Here is a 16,571-nt window from a genome sequence, read left to right on the forward strand (position 1 = left end):
TTACCATTGAATTCCACACCATCCAGTTGGCGTACCTTCCACATTATCTCTTTCTTTTGGGAAAATTAGTGTAACCTACAGATAACATCTCTCGGTCTGTCCGAGGAGGCACCACGGGGGCAAAGGGCCCTATGGGCTCTATCAAATAGCATTGTGTCATTCGAGTCACTGCCAAGAATCTCATTGAATACTTCTGTTAGAGCATGGATCAGGTTATGTGGTTGTACATCCTCGGGGAGACGCCTATGCAAAATTTGTTCCTTCTTCCTCTGTTGTCCAAATCTTCCAACCAAGCCTTCATGGATTGTATTTCATTAGACTGGAGAGAGATAATGTTAGTCAGTTTATAGAGAGCATCATTAATAAACTATTGACCATCTTCCAGAGTTGTAAGGTGATCTGAGAGCAAAGCTAAGTTTTGTTTTACAGATGCCATCTCCTGTCTAATGGTATTTTGAAGATCTTGTTTAGTAGGCAAAGCTTTAATATAAAAGGATTGTATTTCATTAGACTGGAGAGAGATAATGTCAGTCAGTTTATAGAGAGCATCATTAATAAACTATTGACCATCTTCCAGAGTTGTAAGGTGATCCGAGAGCAAAGCTAAGTTTTGTTTAACAGTTGCCATCTCCTGTCCAATGGTATTTTGAAGATCTTGTTTAGTAGGCAAAGTCAGGATTTCTTGTACTTCTTTGCCTAATTTAGAAGATGAGTGAGTGGGTGTATCTTCCATAGTAGAAGGACTTGGAGGGTTGTATGAAGCGGGAGAGGAGTCAGAAGTGTCGAGAGAAGGGTTTGGAGTGGGCATAGTTGGAAGAAGAAAAGGTCTCATGTCTGTTTGAGAGATTCTGCCTTTAGGACAAGGATTATCTTTTTGTGAGCAGATTTCCCAGTTTTGCCCATATTTTCAGGAGATCTAAGCTCAAAGAATGATTGAAGTCATTAATCGGAATGAATCGTAGTTAAGATGTTGGAGCCGAGGAGTATAGGTGAGCACAGACCCCCAGAGGCTAACGGCTATGCAACCATGATGAGAGCTGGTGTTAACATATGAATTGTGGAATGGAAAGTTTTAACAGATTAAGGCATTAGGATTGTGTTCCAGCAAGGTATCATGTGTTTGCAGACGGTGGCCACAAGATAGAGCTCCAATGCAGCAAATATAAGAAGCAAACTTTCTCTAGTGACTTATCAGTCTTAAAAAAATTAATTGCAGGTGTTGACGGGCTTGTCAAAAGGCAGGGCTATCACCAGTGAACCCCTCAAAAGCAATCGAGATGCGGGAGCAGTATGGTTACACTTCTGCTCTCTTGTGTAGCCAGGACACATCCCCGGGATAATCAGTAGCTGTGTGTAAACACTGGTAGCCTGAGAGTTAAAGGCTAAAAGAAAAGTTCCAGGGGAGGCATGGCATGGGTGCGTGCCGGACAAAGCAGCCCACAGGCTCTATAGAGTCCTGAGTACCTGAACTGCTAGCCACTCCCAACTCCAGAATGGTCATTACAGTACAATGCTGGCTGGGGGACACTATAGAAGACGTGGCTGACATGCTCTGTACCATCAGTGCAGAGCGCAGGGGGGCAACATGCATCAGGTAGAGAACATTGTCAATCAATGTAAATAAAAAATAAAGGGGTTAGAATGGAAAAGTAAAGTAATAACAGGTAAGAAATAAAGGAAATAGGAAAAAAATGAGGACAGTAAAAGAAATACCTACGCAGAAGAAAAGGGAGAAAGACAGTTTAATTCTTCAAGCATATGACAATGCCTCCTGACAGGAATCTGGTTGATTATCTGTTGTGTGATGATGACATTGTTCTCATCCTCTGCAAACAGTAACCTTTTGAAATCATGTGATCTCCTAAATGCATAGTGAATACTGGCTCAAGACACTGCCTCTACATGTAGGTTCAGTTTCTTCAGACATGCCCCATTTCAGAGAAATGAAAATAAAGGAAAGGAAAGACTCTCAAGCAAAGGGCATAGCAGTTTTAAAATATAAAAAAATGAGGAACAAAAGTTAAAAAAAGACTTATTTGAGGGCAACGCAATTGTTTTTCGTTTTTAGTGTCTTAATATTATAGTCTCTAATATTATAGTCTCAGTTGATGACAAGAATGTTAAAAAATCACAATAAAATGTATTTCACAGTGTCTGTGCATGCAGTATTCATTCCAGTAATATTTGGTTTTAATGTGCTGTTGTGCTTCCCTTAATTGTTTTTCCAATGTATGTTTCAGTAGTAATATAAGTATACTGCCAGAAATGTAAAGACATTTTCAAGGGCAACAGTTTTTTAATTGCCCTGGGCTCCATCAACCCTAGTTGCCCTGCTGACAGTCACAAGTCACCATCTCAGAGTAGCTCCATGTAATCAGTACAGGGATGGAGAGATGGGTTCTCCCTCCTCTGTAGGATCACTGTTAGCCCTGGTTGAAAGCAATAAAACAAATCATGGCTTTGCCCCATAGTTTCTTTGTGGTGGTACTCAGGTGGTAAAGCAGTAACACTATCTTGTGGTCTACATTTTAATTCTTACACAGCAACTAAATCAAGAACAGGAAAAAAAGTCAATGAAAACATTTCAGAAATGATTAAAATAAGTATCTTCACAGGTATCCAGAGTGTGGAAGCTACTATAAATCTTGGATCAGGTGAGCACCTTTTGTCTTGGAAGAAGCACACATTTTGCCTTTATTAATCTTTCCCTAGATTCTTGAAAGATCTTTGATTGCTACAGTATATGTATGTGACAGTGCATGTGTGCTGCAGCATTTCCTTACTCCAAAGTTCTGGGAACCCTAAAGGGCCCTACACACTGGACGATATATTTGTAAAATATGAACAATGTCATTTATTATTGTTCATATCTTTCAGTGTGGATGCTTCAACGATGATTGATGCTCGCACTCGCAAATGTTCATCATTGAACGATCATTGTTTATACATGCCAGTCAATTTGGATGATATGGATGTCTGTACTCTCATATAATCCAAATTGGCCATCAATATTGTCCAGTGTGTAGGCTTCTAATTGTTGGTGAAAAAATCTACCATCAATAATATCAATGGTCGATAATGTCATTAACATCGCCCAGTGTGTAGGCCCCTTAACAGTGCATGTTTTACAGATCTTCTCAGTATCACAATTAAAATACTGCTAATTAAAAATAGCTCCACCCGTGTTTTTTTTTTTTAAATATGTCAGCCAGTAATGAATACACCTGTGCAACAACTAGCAGATCTGTAAAACATGCTCTATTATGGGTTCATGAGGACTGGTGATGGAAAACATTGAAGAACTGAAAGGTTGTCAGGTAACTGATTCCTTTCAGTGACAGAGGAGCATGTTTATTCCTTTTGCATTGAAACTCTTTTGTTTGACTCATTGGTACTTACCACTCTTGAGGCATTTAGGATATTGCACCACTCCTTGATTACATGTTTGTCTCATACTAATGACAGAGAGAGGCTCATGTCCTGCTTTACAGGTAAATTCTATTGTCTGACCATTTTCAGTGTATATCTTGCGGTCAGATCTCCACCTCAGATATAAATTATTTTCATCCATTTCCTTTTTTGTTATAGTACATGGCTCTGAATTAAAAAAACAAAAATAAAATTTAAGTCCATAACATTTGATTTACAGACCAGCTGAGGTTTATTAATTGTATCTATAAAACTTTATAAAGCAAAATATAAATACATGTTAAATAGATATGTGCAGTTCGACTTTTCCGAAAATTGGACACCTCCGATCTTAGGGGATCCGAGTGTTTCCAAATGCTCTCACAACACTCGGATCCCAGATAAAGGTAAAATGAAATTTTCCCGGAGACGGATCTCACATGTGTTGTAGTCTATATGAGTCCCCTTTCGTGATCGAGAGAGGAGAGCAGAGAGAGGGGTTGTGGGATGGGCTGGAGGCTGGAGAGCAGTTTGCTAAAATAAAATATGTTATTAGCAGCACTTTATTAGCACTTAAGCAAGGCGCCTTTAGGGTATAATGCATAAATACTACACTTACTAATACCCCTTTCACACAGAAAGTCAAATAACCTGTTGAAGAAGTTATACCCGGTAATTTGCCGATCAACACAGATCCTTTTTCTGTGTAAAAGGGTCAACCCGGGTTTAAATTCTCGGGACTTTGACCAAGGAATTTTTCCCGGATTGACCCTTTCACACAGAAGAAATACTCATGTTGATCCACAGATTGCTGGGTAGAAATTATTGACCAGGAAATTTGTTTGTGTGAAAGGGGGTCAGGCAGAAGTTGACTGACAGTAAACTTTTGGTCACGTCTGTATTGTAGATGTAGAGCTAAATAATATTATAACCCTGACAAAATAGGAGATATACAGCATACCTCCCAACATGACTCCCTCCAGGAGGGACAAATTGCTTTGCTCCTGGACTTCCCTCATAATTTAGGATTGCTGTCACCTGTGTTAAACAGGTTAATTGATAGCAAAGGTGTTTCAAGACAGTTGAGGGATATCTTAAATTACGAGAGAAGTCCAGGAACAGAGTACTCTGTCCCTCCACTTTTGGCCATGGCTGTACATGACCTCCATTCATACCAGTAATAAAATGTATTTATAAAAATAGAAAATTTGTGCTCTCGCCACTTACTATTTTTAAATTGTTAATAATAATGTGACTATACATAAATGACATCTATTTATCTATATTCACATTATATTAACAGTTTAAATGTGGATGTTTACAAATTTGAAAATTAAAATGATCTATTTAAGAGTCTGACAAATATTTTTTAACCTTTAAGTATTTTATATACTGGATACATCAATCGGGTATTCATAGAGTGTGCTAGGGTTTACAATTTGTACAGATTACGAGGAAGAGAAGGTGATTTGCACCAGGTGGAAAGCAATACACTCAATGCTTGATTGGGTAAGACAGGACTGAGAATGATAACCGAGTACATGGATCTGATATCGGCAATATGGGCAGTGCCGCCAATTAAGAGACATTGGATGGGAGATTCAAAATCCCCATAGTGATAATTGGAGTAATCTAACTGGAGACTGTCATTGGTTTCTTGCTTATCTTATGCCACATATGGTGGGCACTGATCACTGTAGCCTTGAGAAAGCTTTAGATAAGCGAAATGTGCATAGGCACCACTGTGTGCCATCTGTATAAGATGATTTTCTATAACTAAACACAGCATTTTAAACTGCAACCCTGTAACACTTACATGTCATTATGATTGGAGTTTGAAATAAACTTGCTAAACACTACAGACCATGTTCTACTACATTGATATATATTTTTGAAAATAACTTAGTGTACTGAGCCACAATTCTGTATAATCTACATAGCATTATAGGAGAAATTGATATAATCATGTGAAATATTACTCACTATATAGTATTATACTGAGATATGTGATATATGACTGCTAAACACTACAAACCATGTTCCATTATACTGACACGTATCTTTGAAAAAAACCTTGTATGATGAGTCGCAATCACGTTTAATTTACAGAAGCCTGCTAATTATTACAAATCACGTTCCACTTTGCTGAGACATATTTTGGGTAGGAACTTTGTATGCTGAGACACCAGGTGTAAAGCAATACACTCAATGATCGATTGGGTAAGACAGGACTGAGAATGATAACCGAGTACATGGATCTGATATCGGCTGATACTTAATTCACATATTATTATATACTAGTGATATAAATGTGAAATATCACAGACAATATAGCATTGCACTTAGATACAGTATATATACAAATAGAAAGAGTGCTATATATCCTTAACAATATATACAGTACCTGTATGTGGATTTGAGAAATACTATACAGCAGGTTTGAATAGACTGGGATTTGTGAGAATTATTAACCCCTTCAAATATCACTTTTTCAGGGGAATATACTTATATCTGAAGGAACTACATATTGAATTATATACCTATATATTATCTCAAGAAAATAATAAGAGCCGTGGCACAAATTTTCTGTTATTATGGGTATGAATAGAGGTCATGTAGATGTGGATCAAAATAATCTTATAACCCTGTTATAATAAATAAATCAGAGAAATAATTACAATAAATTAGACAATCATTGTCAGAATAAACAACAACAAGGGTTAATAAACTCAATCATACAGCTGATCTAATAAAATTAATGTAGATTATATAAAAAAAAATCAGTGGAGAAACTATTTACAGGATTTAAGGCATGTGTTTCTGACACTGACAAGCAAAAATTGTATCACTCAGGCTTTAGCAGAGACTGGTTAATCTGCATTGATAGGAAATACTAAATATCATATTTGTACTATTCTGAACATTGTAACAATCATTCTTAATATTGCAACAATTACAGAAGATACTGTATACAGGGTTTAAAAGCTAAAGAAATACACGTCAATGAGTGGGATTCAGACAGGATCCAGGCTGTTGGTGTCCTGTCAGTAAGAATCCTGATGCCAGAATCCCGAAACTATTCAGAATGCCAACACAGGCATCCCAAATAGAGTCACCACCCCAGGGCCAAAATCCTGACAGCTGGGATGCCAATTAAGCAGCACCTGGGCCACAGGGGATGTAAGCCATGGGGGACGGGGGGGTGGGGGGGGGGTGGTTAGGTTTATTCTGCAGGGGAAGGGTTAGGCTGCATCCTGGGAAGGGTGTTAGGTTTAGTCTGCGGGGAGGGGGAGTTAGGTTTAGGCTGCAGGTAGGGAGGGTTAGGGGGCCAGGGTGGAAGGTAAGTATACTTACCTTCCCAGTTGGGATTCTGATCATCGGGATGCCGTGATCGGTTTTCTGACCGCTGGCATCCCAAATGCCGGCAAATCAAACCCAACCCCTGTGTAAGATATGAGAGTAATACTTACATCATATTTGAATTAAGACATACAACATTGTTTTTAAAGTATTCTTTATTCACAATTTTTATGGGGTTTTCCTTCCACCACGTTATTTTATTTCTATTATTGCTATAATATTTCGCTTGATATAGCCCTATCATAGGGCAAATTTGCATCTACTGTATATACTGTATATGAATTAGCAATGAGAACATTTTATAATACATATGGACATTGTTACTTTATTTTGAAAGTGAATTTAGTCCAGACTAATTTTAATAATTTGTGGAGGCGAATGTGTGCACCCATTTTCTAACTTGTTAAATTTTTTCTATTTTTAATTTATACACATAATTGAATCATTGTTAGCAGCTGCACGGTGGCCGCGGGGAGACACAGGTCCTGGTGGTTGCCTGGTAACCAGGACGCCGGGTCACTTCCAGCCGCTAGGGCCGCTGGTCCCCGCCCGGAGCCTAGCAATAGGCTGATGCCGGGCGCTATGCATTCTGAGAGCAGCCGAGTAATGGGGACACCGGAGTCAGACGACATTCCCTGTTGCTGAGTAGTTAGCTATACGTGCAGCAGGGCAGCTGCATAGAGTTTTTTTTTTTTTATTAATTAGACAGCAGACTTCTGATTGGTGTAAGTACTATTTATATTCCCTTCCTGGTAACTCACTGGTTATAGTTCCTGCTTTGTGAGAAACTGCCAGCCCTGTTAGACTCCTGCTGAAGAATCTTTGCTGGACCCCGTCCTTTCTGAATCCTGTCTGCCTTAGCTTCAGGTGTAGTGTGGATTCTTCCACAAAATACTTATTCTTGTCTGCCTTTATCTGTTGTCTTTCTTTTAGTTTCCATTAACCCTGTTTGTTGCTTACAGCTGTTTCATACATTATCCCCACACTTGCCTCTGTCAGCACAGTTCCATTCCACTACATTGTCTCTCCCTGGCTCCTAGTAACTACATACTTTATCTTGTTTCTGTCAGCCTGTCCTCTGACCCATACTTGATCTCAGTCATTCTCTTCCCGTCCCTATCTTTTCTACCGACAGATAACTCTGGTCATCTTGGGGGTAAGCTCGTACTGTCGCCAGTGAAGTAAGTCATGGTGGGCATCCCAGTACCAGTAGGCATATAAAGTCTTCAGGGAGAAGCGACTCTTATAGGCCAGAAGACCTGTTGAGTGGTGCACTCTATGAGTCTTTCACCCAGGTGTCTATGGTTATTGTCCAGAAGATAGGCCATGTGTCAAGTTCACCCACTAATCACCTTCAGTCACCTAGTTCTCCGTATCATTCAGTCTAGGCATATCCCTCAGATCATAAGAATCATTGGATAGTATCATCAATATATTCATAATATTGAAGCATTGTCTATATAAGTAGCAATTGTTGATTCACTGAATAATATAGTTGCATTAATTTATCTTGGTGCAGGAATCTCTTTCTGTTTAGTAGACATACTGGATGCCTAGCTAATATTTACCACCTGTTTTACTAGCAAAAAATTACCATTTATTATTGTAGTTCATTTCAAAATTAAATCAAGCAATGCTGTATATATCATATTAGCTGGGTTGCATTACACAATACATACTGGGTGCCTGGCTGATACATACCACCTGTCTACTAGAAAATAATTCTTCTTATTATTAAAGTTGATGAATTGTACCTGCTGCATTTAAACAAGTGACGCAGTATATATCATATTAGCTGGGTTGTGTTACATAATACATACTGGGTGCCTGGCTGATATATATATATATATTATCTGTCTACTACAAAATAATTGTTATTATTGCTATTGAAGTCTACCAATTGTCCCTGCTCTTTTAAAATTTATAATAGAGTCTGACATATTTTTTCTCATATTCTAAATAAAATATTAACTAGCTGATGTGCCTTGTTTGCTGGGCAGAACATTTTAACCCTTTTCACCCCCTTAGAAGTGACACCCCATAGTATCCCTGCTTAGTGGGTGGCTGCACATGACTGTGACAGTTTAAAGATCACCTGGCAGGTCACATGTTCCAGGTCACCCAGCAGGTGCACAGGCAGAGTTGATCAACTATCACATTTTCCAGAGCACAATGATGAGGCATTGTCAATAGCAGGCAGACAATTTGCCACATAACTCTGAAAAATAACAAAACTCGGCACCTGCTTCAACTGGCAACAATATTAGATCCAATGAAGACTGTAGCTTCTACTCAGAGGTGATTGCCAAACCTCTCCTAAATCAGAAAGAATAATATATAAAAGTAAGAAGCGCTGTCTGATTGGATAATAATTAGATACATTTTTATTCACATATAAACATATGGCCATATAAGAATACTATTAAAAATATTCAGTTCATATGCAATTCATCATTAAAAAACACAACAAATAAATATATATTTTTTTATATAAATACATTGGTTGTGCACTTCAGTATAAGTCTCTTCTGCTTATTGGACCCACTTAATACAGCGTTTAGTAATCATCCTCCCTGTTATGATACCAGTACGTCTGACCAGAGGAGATCTTATGACGGAGGTCAGAGTACTGGAAGGGAATGCTGGTTACGGGAGCAGGAAAGCCTAGTAACCCCTGGCGCCCTAACTCCGTTGTCTCGCCCGTGTTATCAGAAATCCCCTGCGAGACTATGGTTGCTTGAGCCCATGGCAGCCGCGTTTGAAGGGCGGATTATGTCTGCCCAACTCCGATGCCCCCTCAGGTCTTAATGGGAGACAAAGGGAAATCCGAGACAGGGTGATAACAAGGGGCCCTCTGACTAAGCAACCAGGCCAGGGGCTACAAGCTAACTAACTTAAACCAGAAGTATGTGCGGACAAACCGCCAGGGAAAAGGACAACCAAAAATCCACGAATCCGTTACTCCTATCAAGCACCGCTGGATACCAGAGTGGATTTGTGGGAGCGGAATCCTCCGCAAAAGCTCCGAAACACAATATAACCAAATAATAAATAGTAAGCGGTCAAGCCGCAACACACGGCTACGCCGCGACTCACGAACACCACTGGATGTTAAAGGTGCTCGGTCTGGACTCCAGGAAAGGATGACAACTTCCGAGTATTGGACCACTGAGGACAGGAACGACCGGATAGACAGGACTGGAAAACTCTCTGCAACAGACACAGCAAACAGGAAGCTATTACCGGCGTCTGTGAGAAGTCCTGAGAGTGCTTTTAATTGGGAGCTCTCCAATCAGGAGCCAGACAGGGTAATTAACAATCATGCCGTGCAGCTGCATGCTGCACGGCCAGGATACCAATGAGGTGATTAATCTAGACCCAGCAACGGGGAACGCGGTCCGACAGTGGCGTCCCCGTTGCTAGGGTCTGAGCGGCTCCGTGCGCCCGGCGTCTAGCGTTGCTAGGGAGCCGGCGGCTGTCCGCATGCGGCGTCCCTAGTTGCTAGGCGCCGGGCCGCACTGACGGGCGGACCCTCGGCGCCTAACAGTACCCCCCCTTGAGGAGGGGTCAAGGAACCCCTAAGGCCAGGTTTCTGAGGAAATTCTCGAAAAAATGCCTTTTTGAGCCTCGGGGCATGGAGATCCTCATCCAGGACCCAAGACCTTTCTTCTGGACCATAACCTCTCCAATGTACCAAAAAATAAAGCCGACCCCGGGACAACTTGGAATCGAGAACCTTCTCCACCAAGAACTCCTGCTGACCCTGTACATCTACTGGTGATTTCCCCTGAGAGATCTTCCGAGGAAATCTACTGGAAGAAACGTATGGTTTCAACAAGGAGCAATGGAAGGTATTTCCGATCCGGAGAGTTCTTGGTAAACGTAACCGGAAAGCAACTGGATTGATTTTTTTTATAATATGAAATGGTCCAATAAATTTAGGGCCCAATCTGGCTGAGGTTTGTCGAAGTTTAATGTTGCGAGTCGACAACCATACCCTATCTCCAACTTTAAAAGTGCACGGCCGCCGGAGCCTGTCAGAAATTTTTTTCTCCCGAAATGCCGCTTTTCTGAGAGCAAGGTGCACTTTTCTCCAAATGAGTCTGAGATGAGCGGTCAAGGTCAGTGAGGAGACAGAGGAATGTTGAAAAAAGGAATTAGCTCTGGGGTGAAAACCGAAAACTGTAAAAAATGGAGACACATTGGTGGAGGAATGACAGGCATTGTTGTAAGCAAACTCCGCCAACGGAAGAAACTCGGACCAGTCATTTTGGAGTTTGGCCGAGTACAAACGCAAATATTGTTTTAATGATTGATTAACTCGCTCAGTCTGCCCGTTGGATTGGGGATGGTAGCCAGACGTTAAAGACAATTTCATCTTTAAAGAGGCACAAAAAGACTTCCAAAATTGTGCAATGAATTGTGGACCCCGATCAGAAACAATATCAGTGGGTAACCCATGGAGTCTGAAAACATGGCGGAGGAACAAAACTGCCAATCCCTGGGCAGATGGCAATCGGGGAAGAGCAATGAAATGGGCCATCTTGCTAAAACGGTCAACTACCACCCATATGACTCGGCATCCGGCTGACAGAGGGAGGTCCACCACAAAATCCATGGAAATATGAGACCATGGCCTGAGAGGAACATTCAAGGGCATAAGTTGACCGATAGGCAAGGAACGGGGAACTTTATGCTGTGCACAGACCTGACACGAAAAAACAAACTCCTTAATGTCTTTGGAAAGACCAGGCCACCATACTGAGCGGGAGACTAATTCCAAAGTCTTAGCGATCCCCGGATGCCCGGCAACTTTGCTATCATGAAACTCCGTCAAAACAGTTGCTCTCAAAAACTCAGGGACATAAAGACGACCAGCAGGAGTATTTCCAGGAGCTTGATGTTGAAGCTGCTTTAACTGGGTAAATAAATCTTGTGTGAGGCCTGCCCGAATGACTGAAGACGGAAGTATGGGAGTAACAGGAATGTTATCATGAACTGGAAGAAAACTGCGTGATAGGGCATCCGCCTTGGTATTCTTGGAACCTGGCCTGAAGGTGATAAAAAACTTGAAACAAGTAAAAAATAAAGCCCAACGAGCTTGCCGGGCATTCAGCCATTTAGCTGATTCAATGTACTGAAGATTTTTGTGATCAGTCAAAACTGAAATGGTATGTGTTGCTCCCTCAAGCCAATGCCTCCACTCCTCGAAAGCCCATTTAATAGCCAGTAATTCCCGGTTACCAACATCGTAGTTGGATTCAGCAGATGAGAATTTCCTGGACATAAAGGCACAAGGATGTAATTCTAGAGAATCCGGATCCTTCTGAGATAGGATAGCCCCTACTCCAACCTCCGAGGCATCAACCTCAACAATGAAAGGCAATTCTGGGTTGGGATGTCTGAGGACTGGGGCTGAGATAAAGGCTTGTTTCAAGGCCTGAAAAGATAATTCAGCTTCACGTGACCAGTTGGTTGGATCCGCTCCCTTCTTAGTCAGTGCCACAATGGGAGCAACTAGGTCGGAGAAAGAGTGAATAAATCTTCTATAATAATTCGCAAACCCTAAAAAGCGCTGAATTGCTTTTAAGTTGGTGGGTTGCGTCCAACTAAGGATGGCTTGGAGCTTCTTCGGTTCCATACAGAATCCCCGAGGGGAAATAATGTACCCTAAAAAGGATACCTCCGTGACATGAAATTCACACTTCTCCAGCTTGGCATATAGGTGATTTTCACGTAATTTTTTTAGAACCTGACGCACCTGGGTAACGTGTTGTTCAATAGAGTCAGAATATATCAATATATCGTCTAAGTAGACTACTACGAATCTTCCAAGAAAATCACGGAGCACATCGTTAATGAGATCCTGGAAAACTGCCGGAGCGTTAGACAGGCCGAATGGCATAACCAGATACTCATAGTGACCCGACTGAGTACTGAATGCCGTTTTCCACTCATCCCCTGACTTGATTCGGATGAGGTTATATGCTCCTCTTAGGTCAATCTTAGAAAAAATCACAGCCGAACGTAGCTGATCAAAGAGGACAGAAATCAGCGGCAAAGGGTAAGTATTTTTTACTGAGATTTTATTCAAGGCTCTAAAGTCAATGCAAGGTCTGAGTGATCCATCCTTCTTCTCCACAAAGAAGAAGCCTGCACTTAAAGGGGATTTAGATGGCCTGATAAATCCTTTCTCTAGGCTTTCTTTAACATACTCATTCATGGCCACAGTTTCTGGTCCGGACAATGCATATAACCTTCCCTTAGGCAAAGTGGCACCAGGAATTAGCTCAATAGCACAATCATAAGGCCGATGGGGAGGCAGAATGTCCGCATTGCCCTTGGAAAATACATCAACAAAATCCTGGTATTCCACAGGAATGGGTGCGGGAATGACAGCAGCTATTCTGATGGGATGCGTAATACATTCCTTATTACAGATGGTACCCCATTGTGAGATCTCCCCTGACTGCCAATCAATGATGGGATTATGAAAGGCCAGCCAAGGGTGACCCAGAACCACTGGAACTGCTGGGCAATGGGTAAGGAAAAATTCAATTTTTTCGGAATGAAGAGCTCCTACCGAAAGTAGTACAGGGGGTGTACAGAGAGAAATAACCCCATTGGACAAGGGACTCCCATCTAAACCATGCATGGTGATACACCTACCCAAGGCTAACTGAGGAATACCTAAGGCCTTGGCCCACGTTAAGTCCATAAAGTTCCCTGCAGCTCCACTGTCAACAAAAGCCGACACCGAGGAACAGAGGCTGCCAAAGGAAACTTTAGCTGGGACTAACAGTGAATTATTTGAGGAGATAAGCTGCAGACCAAAGTGAACCCCCTCACAACTCACTTGGTCGAGGCGTTTCCCGACTTGTTCGGACAATTACGGGCAAAATGTCCCTTACTCCCACAGTACAAACAAAGACCAGAATTTTGCCTTCTGGTTCTTTCTTCAGGAGACAGCTTGGAGAGACCTATCTGCATGGGCTCCTCTATGTCCACAGGAATGGAAAAAACACAAGGAGTAGACCCGACAGGTGCTCCTTTTTCAGCCCTCCGCTCTCTGAGACGACGATCAATCTTAATAGAAAGCTCCATGAGTTTATCAAGAGTCTCAGGAGCGGGATACTGAAGGAGACTGTCTTTTATAGACTCAGATAAGCCGAGGCGAAACTGACTGCGCAGGGCTGGGTCATTCCATCCACAGTCGTTCGACCAACGGCGAAACTCCGTACAATAAATCTCTGCGGGATTCTTACCCTGTCTGAGAGCACGCAAATGACTCTCGGCGGATGCCTCTCTATCAGGGTCATCATACAGTAGCCCTAAAGACCCCAGAAAGGCGTCTACAGACAACAATGCCGGATCGTCTGTTCTTAAACCAAAAGCCCAGGTCTGGGGATCCCCCAGAAGTAAAGAAATAATAATTCCGACCCGCTGAGATTCCGTACCTGAGGAGACTGGTCTTAAACAAAAATAAAGTTTACAAGACTCTTTAAAATTAAAAAACTGCTTTCTATCCCCAGAAAAACGGTCAGGCAAATGCATTTTCGGTTCAGGAACGACCCTCGGGGAAGTCCGTAACAGATCTTCCTGTGACCTCACCCGAAGGGATAGATCCTGAACCATCTGAGTAAGTTCTTGAATCTGACTGACTAGAAGCTGGCCAGGATTTGGCCCTACACCAGTGGGATTTATGAGGCCGACAATTCTTCCAAACTGAATAAGGGAAAAAATCAAATCCCGTTTTAATTTTAAATTTTAGTCTGGCCGGTAATAATGTTATGATACCAGTACGTCTGACCAGAGGAGATCTTATGACGGAGGTCAGAGTACTGGAAGGGAATGCTGGTTACGGGAGCAGGAAAGCCTAGTAACCTCTGGCGCCCTAACTCCGTTGTCTCGCCCGTGTTATCAGAAATCCCCTGCGAGACTATGGTTGCTTGAGCCCATGGCAGCCGCGTTTGAAGGGCGGATTATGTCTGCCCAACTCCGATGCCCCCTCAGGTCTTAATGGGAGACAAAGGGAAATCCGAGACAGGGTGATAACAAGGGGCCCTCTGACTAAGCAACCAGGCCAGGGGCTACAAGCTAACTAACTTAAACCAGAAGTATGTGCGGACAAACCGCCAGGGAAAAGGACAACCAAAAATCCACGAATCCGTTACTCCTATCCAGCACCGCTGGATACCAGAGTGGATTTGTGGGAGCGGAATCCTCCGCAAAAGCTCTGAAACACAATATAACCAAATAATAAATAGTAAGCGGTCAAGCCGCAACACACGGCTACGCCGCGACTCACGAACACCACTGGATGTTAAAGGTGCTCGGTCTGGACTCCAGGAAAGGATGACAACTTCCGAGTATTGGACCACTGAGGACAGGAACGACCGGATAGACAGGACTGGAAAACTCTCTGCAACAGACACAGCAAACAGGAAGCAATTACCGGCGTCTGTGAGAAGTCCTGAGAGTGCTTTTAATTGGGAGCTCTCCAATCAGGAGCCAGACAGGGTAATTAACAATCATGCCGTGCAGCTGCATGCTGCACGGCCAGGATACCAATGAGGTGATTAATCTAGACCCAGCAACGGGGAACGCGGTCCGACAGTGGCGTCCCCGTTGCTAGGGTCTGAGCGGCTCCGTGCGCCCGGCGTCTAGCGTTGCTAGGGAGCCGGCGGCTGTCCGCATGCGGCGTCCCTAGTTGCTAGGCGCCGGGCCGCACTGACGGGCGGACCCTCGGCGCCTAACACTCCCTTCCTGTTACTGGATATTCTCCAAATAGCCCAGTCAGGGGGTCTGATAAATTTAGACACTGATTTGTTAGTAAAGTTAGTCACATATGATAAACAGCTCAGTGGCCCAAAATCTCTGCTCTGTGGGCCACTTATTGTTCTTTCTGCACAAACCAGATTAAGATATTAGAAACATAGCAACATAGAATTTGACGGCAGATAAGAACCACTTGTCCCATCTAGTCTACCCCCCTTTTTTTTCCATATTTTTATCTTAAACCTTATTTAATCCTTATTTCTTTGTTAGGATATCCTTAAGTCTATCCAATGCATGTTTAAATTTCTCTACTGTTTTAGCCTCTACCACCTCTGATGGGAGGCTATTCCACTTGTCCACTACCCTTTCTGTGAAGTAATCTTTCCTCAAATTTCCCCTGAAACTACCTACCTTCAGTCTCAGTGCATGTCCTCATATCTTATTGCTTCTCTTCATTTGAAGAATGTTTCCCTCCTGGACTTTGTTAAAACCCTTAATATATTTGAAAGTTTCTATCATGTCCCCCCTTTTCTTCTCTGCTCCAAACTATACATATTGAAATGTTTTAGTCTTTCTGGGTATGTTTTGTGATGTAGGCCATGCATCAGTTTAGATGTCCTTTTTTGTACAGTCTCTAAAGTATTAATATCATTTAGAAGATATGGCCTCCAGAATTGAACATAGTATTCTAGATGAGGGTGTATCAATGACCTTTACAGTGGCATTATTACTTCTTTATTTCTGCTGCTTCTTTATTTCTGCTGCTTATTCCTCTCCCAATGCAGCCAAGCATCTGACTAGCCTTCCTCATTGCTTATCTGCCTTTAAGTCAACTGAAACAGTGGGGTATATTTACTAAAATTCGTATTTTTCATAATGAGGTTAAAGTTCAAAAACAAATGACATCGAATGTGTAAATTTGCAACTTTTTGAATTTATTACGACTAATTTACTAAGCTGTCGTATTCTGCATTTTCGTGTTTTCCGATGTCGATGTCATTCGTATTTTTTGGCAGTGTTTTACG

General features: G+C 42.0%; 1 protein-coding gene across 4 annotated transcripts in view; it reads right to left on the reverse strand.

Annotated features, from left to right (window-relative positions):
• Window positions 1-16,571, reverse strand: part of LOC134957932 (complement factor H-like) — a 1,300,757-nt gene that overhangs the window by 1,027,961 nt on the left and 256,225 nt on the right. For all 4 annotated transcript variants that reach the window (XM_063940180.1, XM_063940181.1, XM_063940178.1 and 1 more), the window contains exon 5: window positions 3,400-3,597. In XM_063940180.1, the coding sequence (XP_063796250.1) occupies window positions 3,400-3,597 (198 nt within the window). The remainder of the gene's footprint in view (window positions 1-3,399; window positions 3,598-16,571) is intronic.

The sequence above is a fragment of the Pseudophryne corroboree genome, chromosome 9 (assembly GCF_028390025.1).
Source record: "Pseudophryne corroboree isolate aPseCor3 chromosome 9, aPseCor3.hap2, whole genome shotgun sequence".
Lineage (NCBI taxonomy): Eukaryota > Metazoa > Chordata > Amphibia > Anura > Myobatrachidae > Pseudophryne > Pseudophryne corroboree.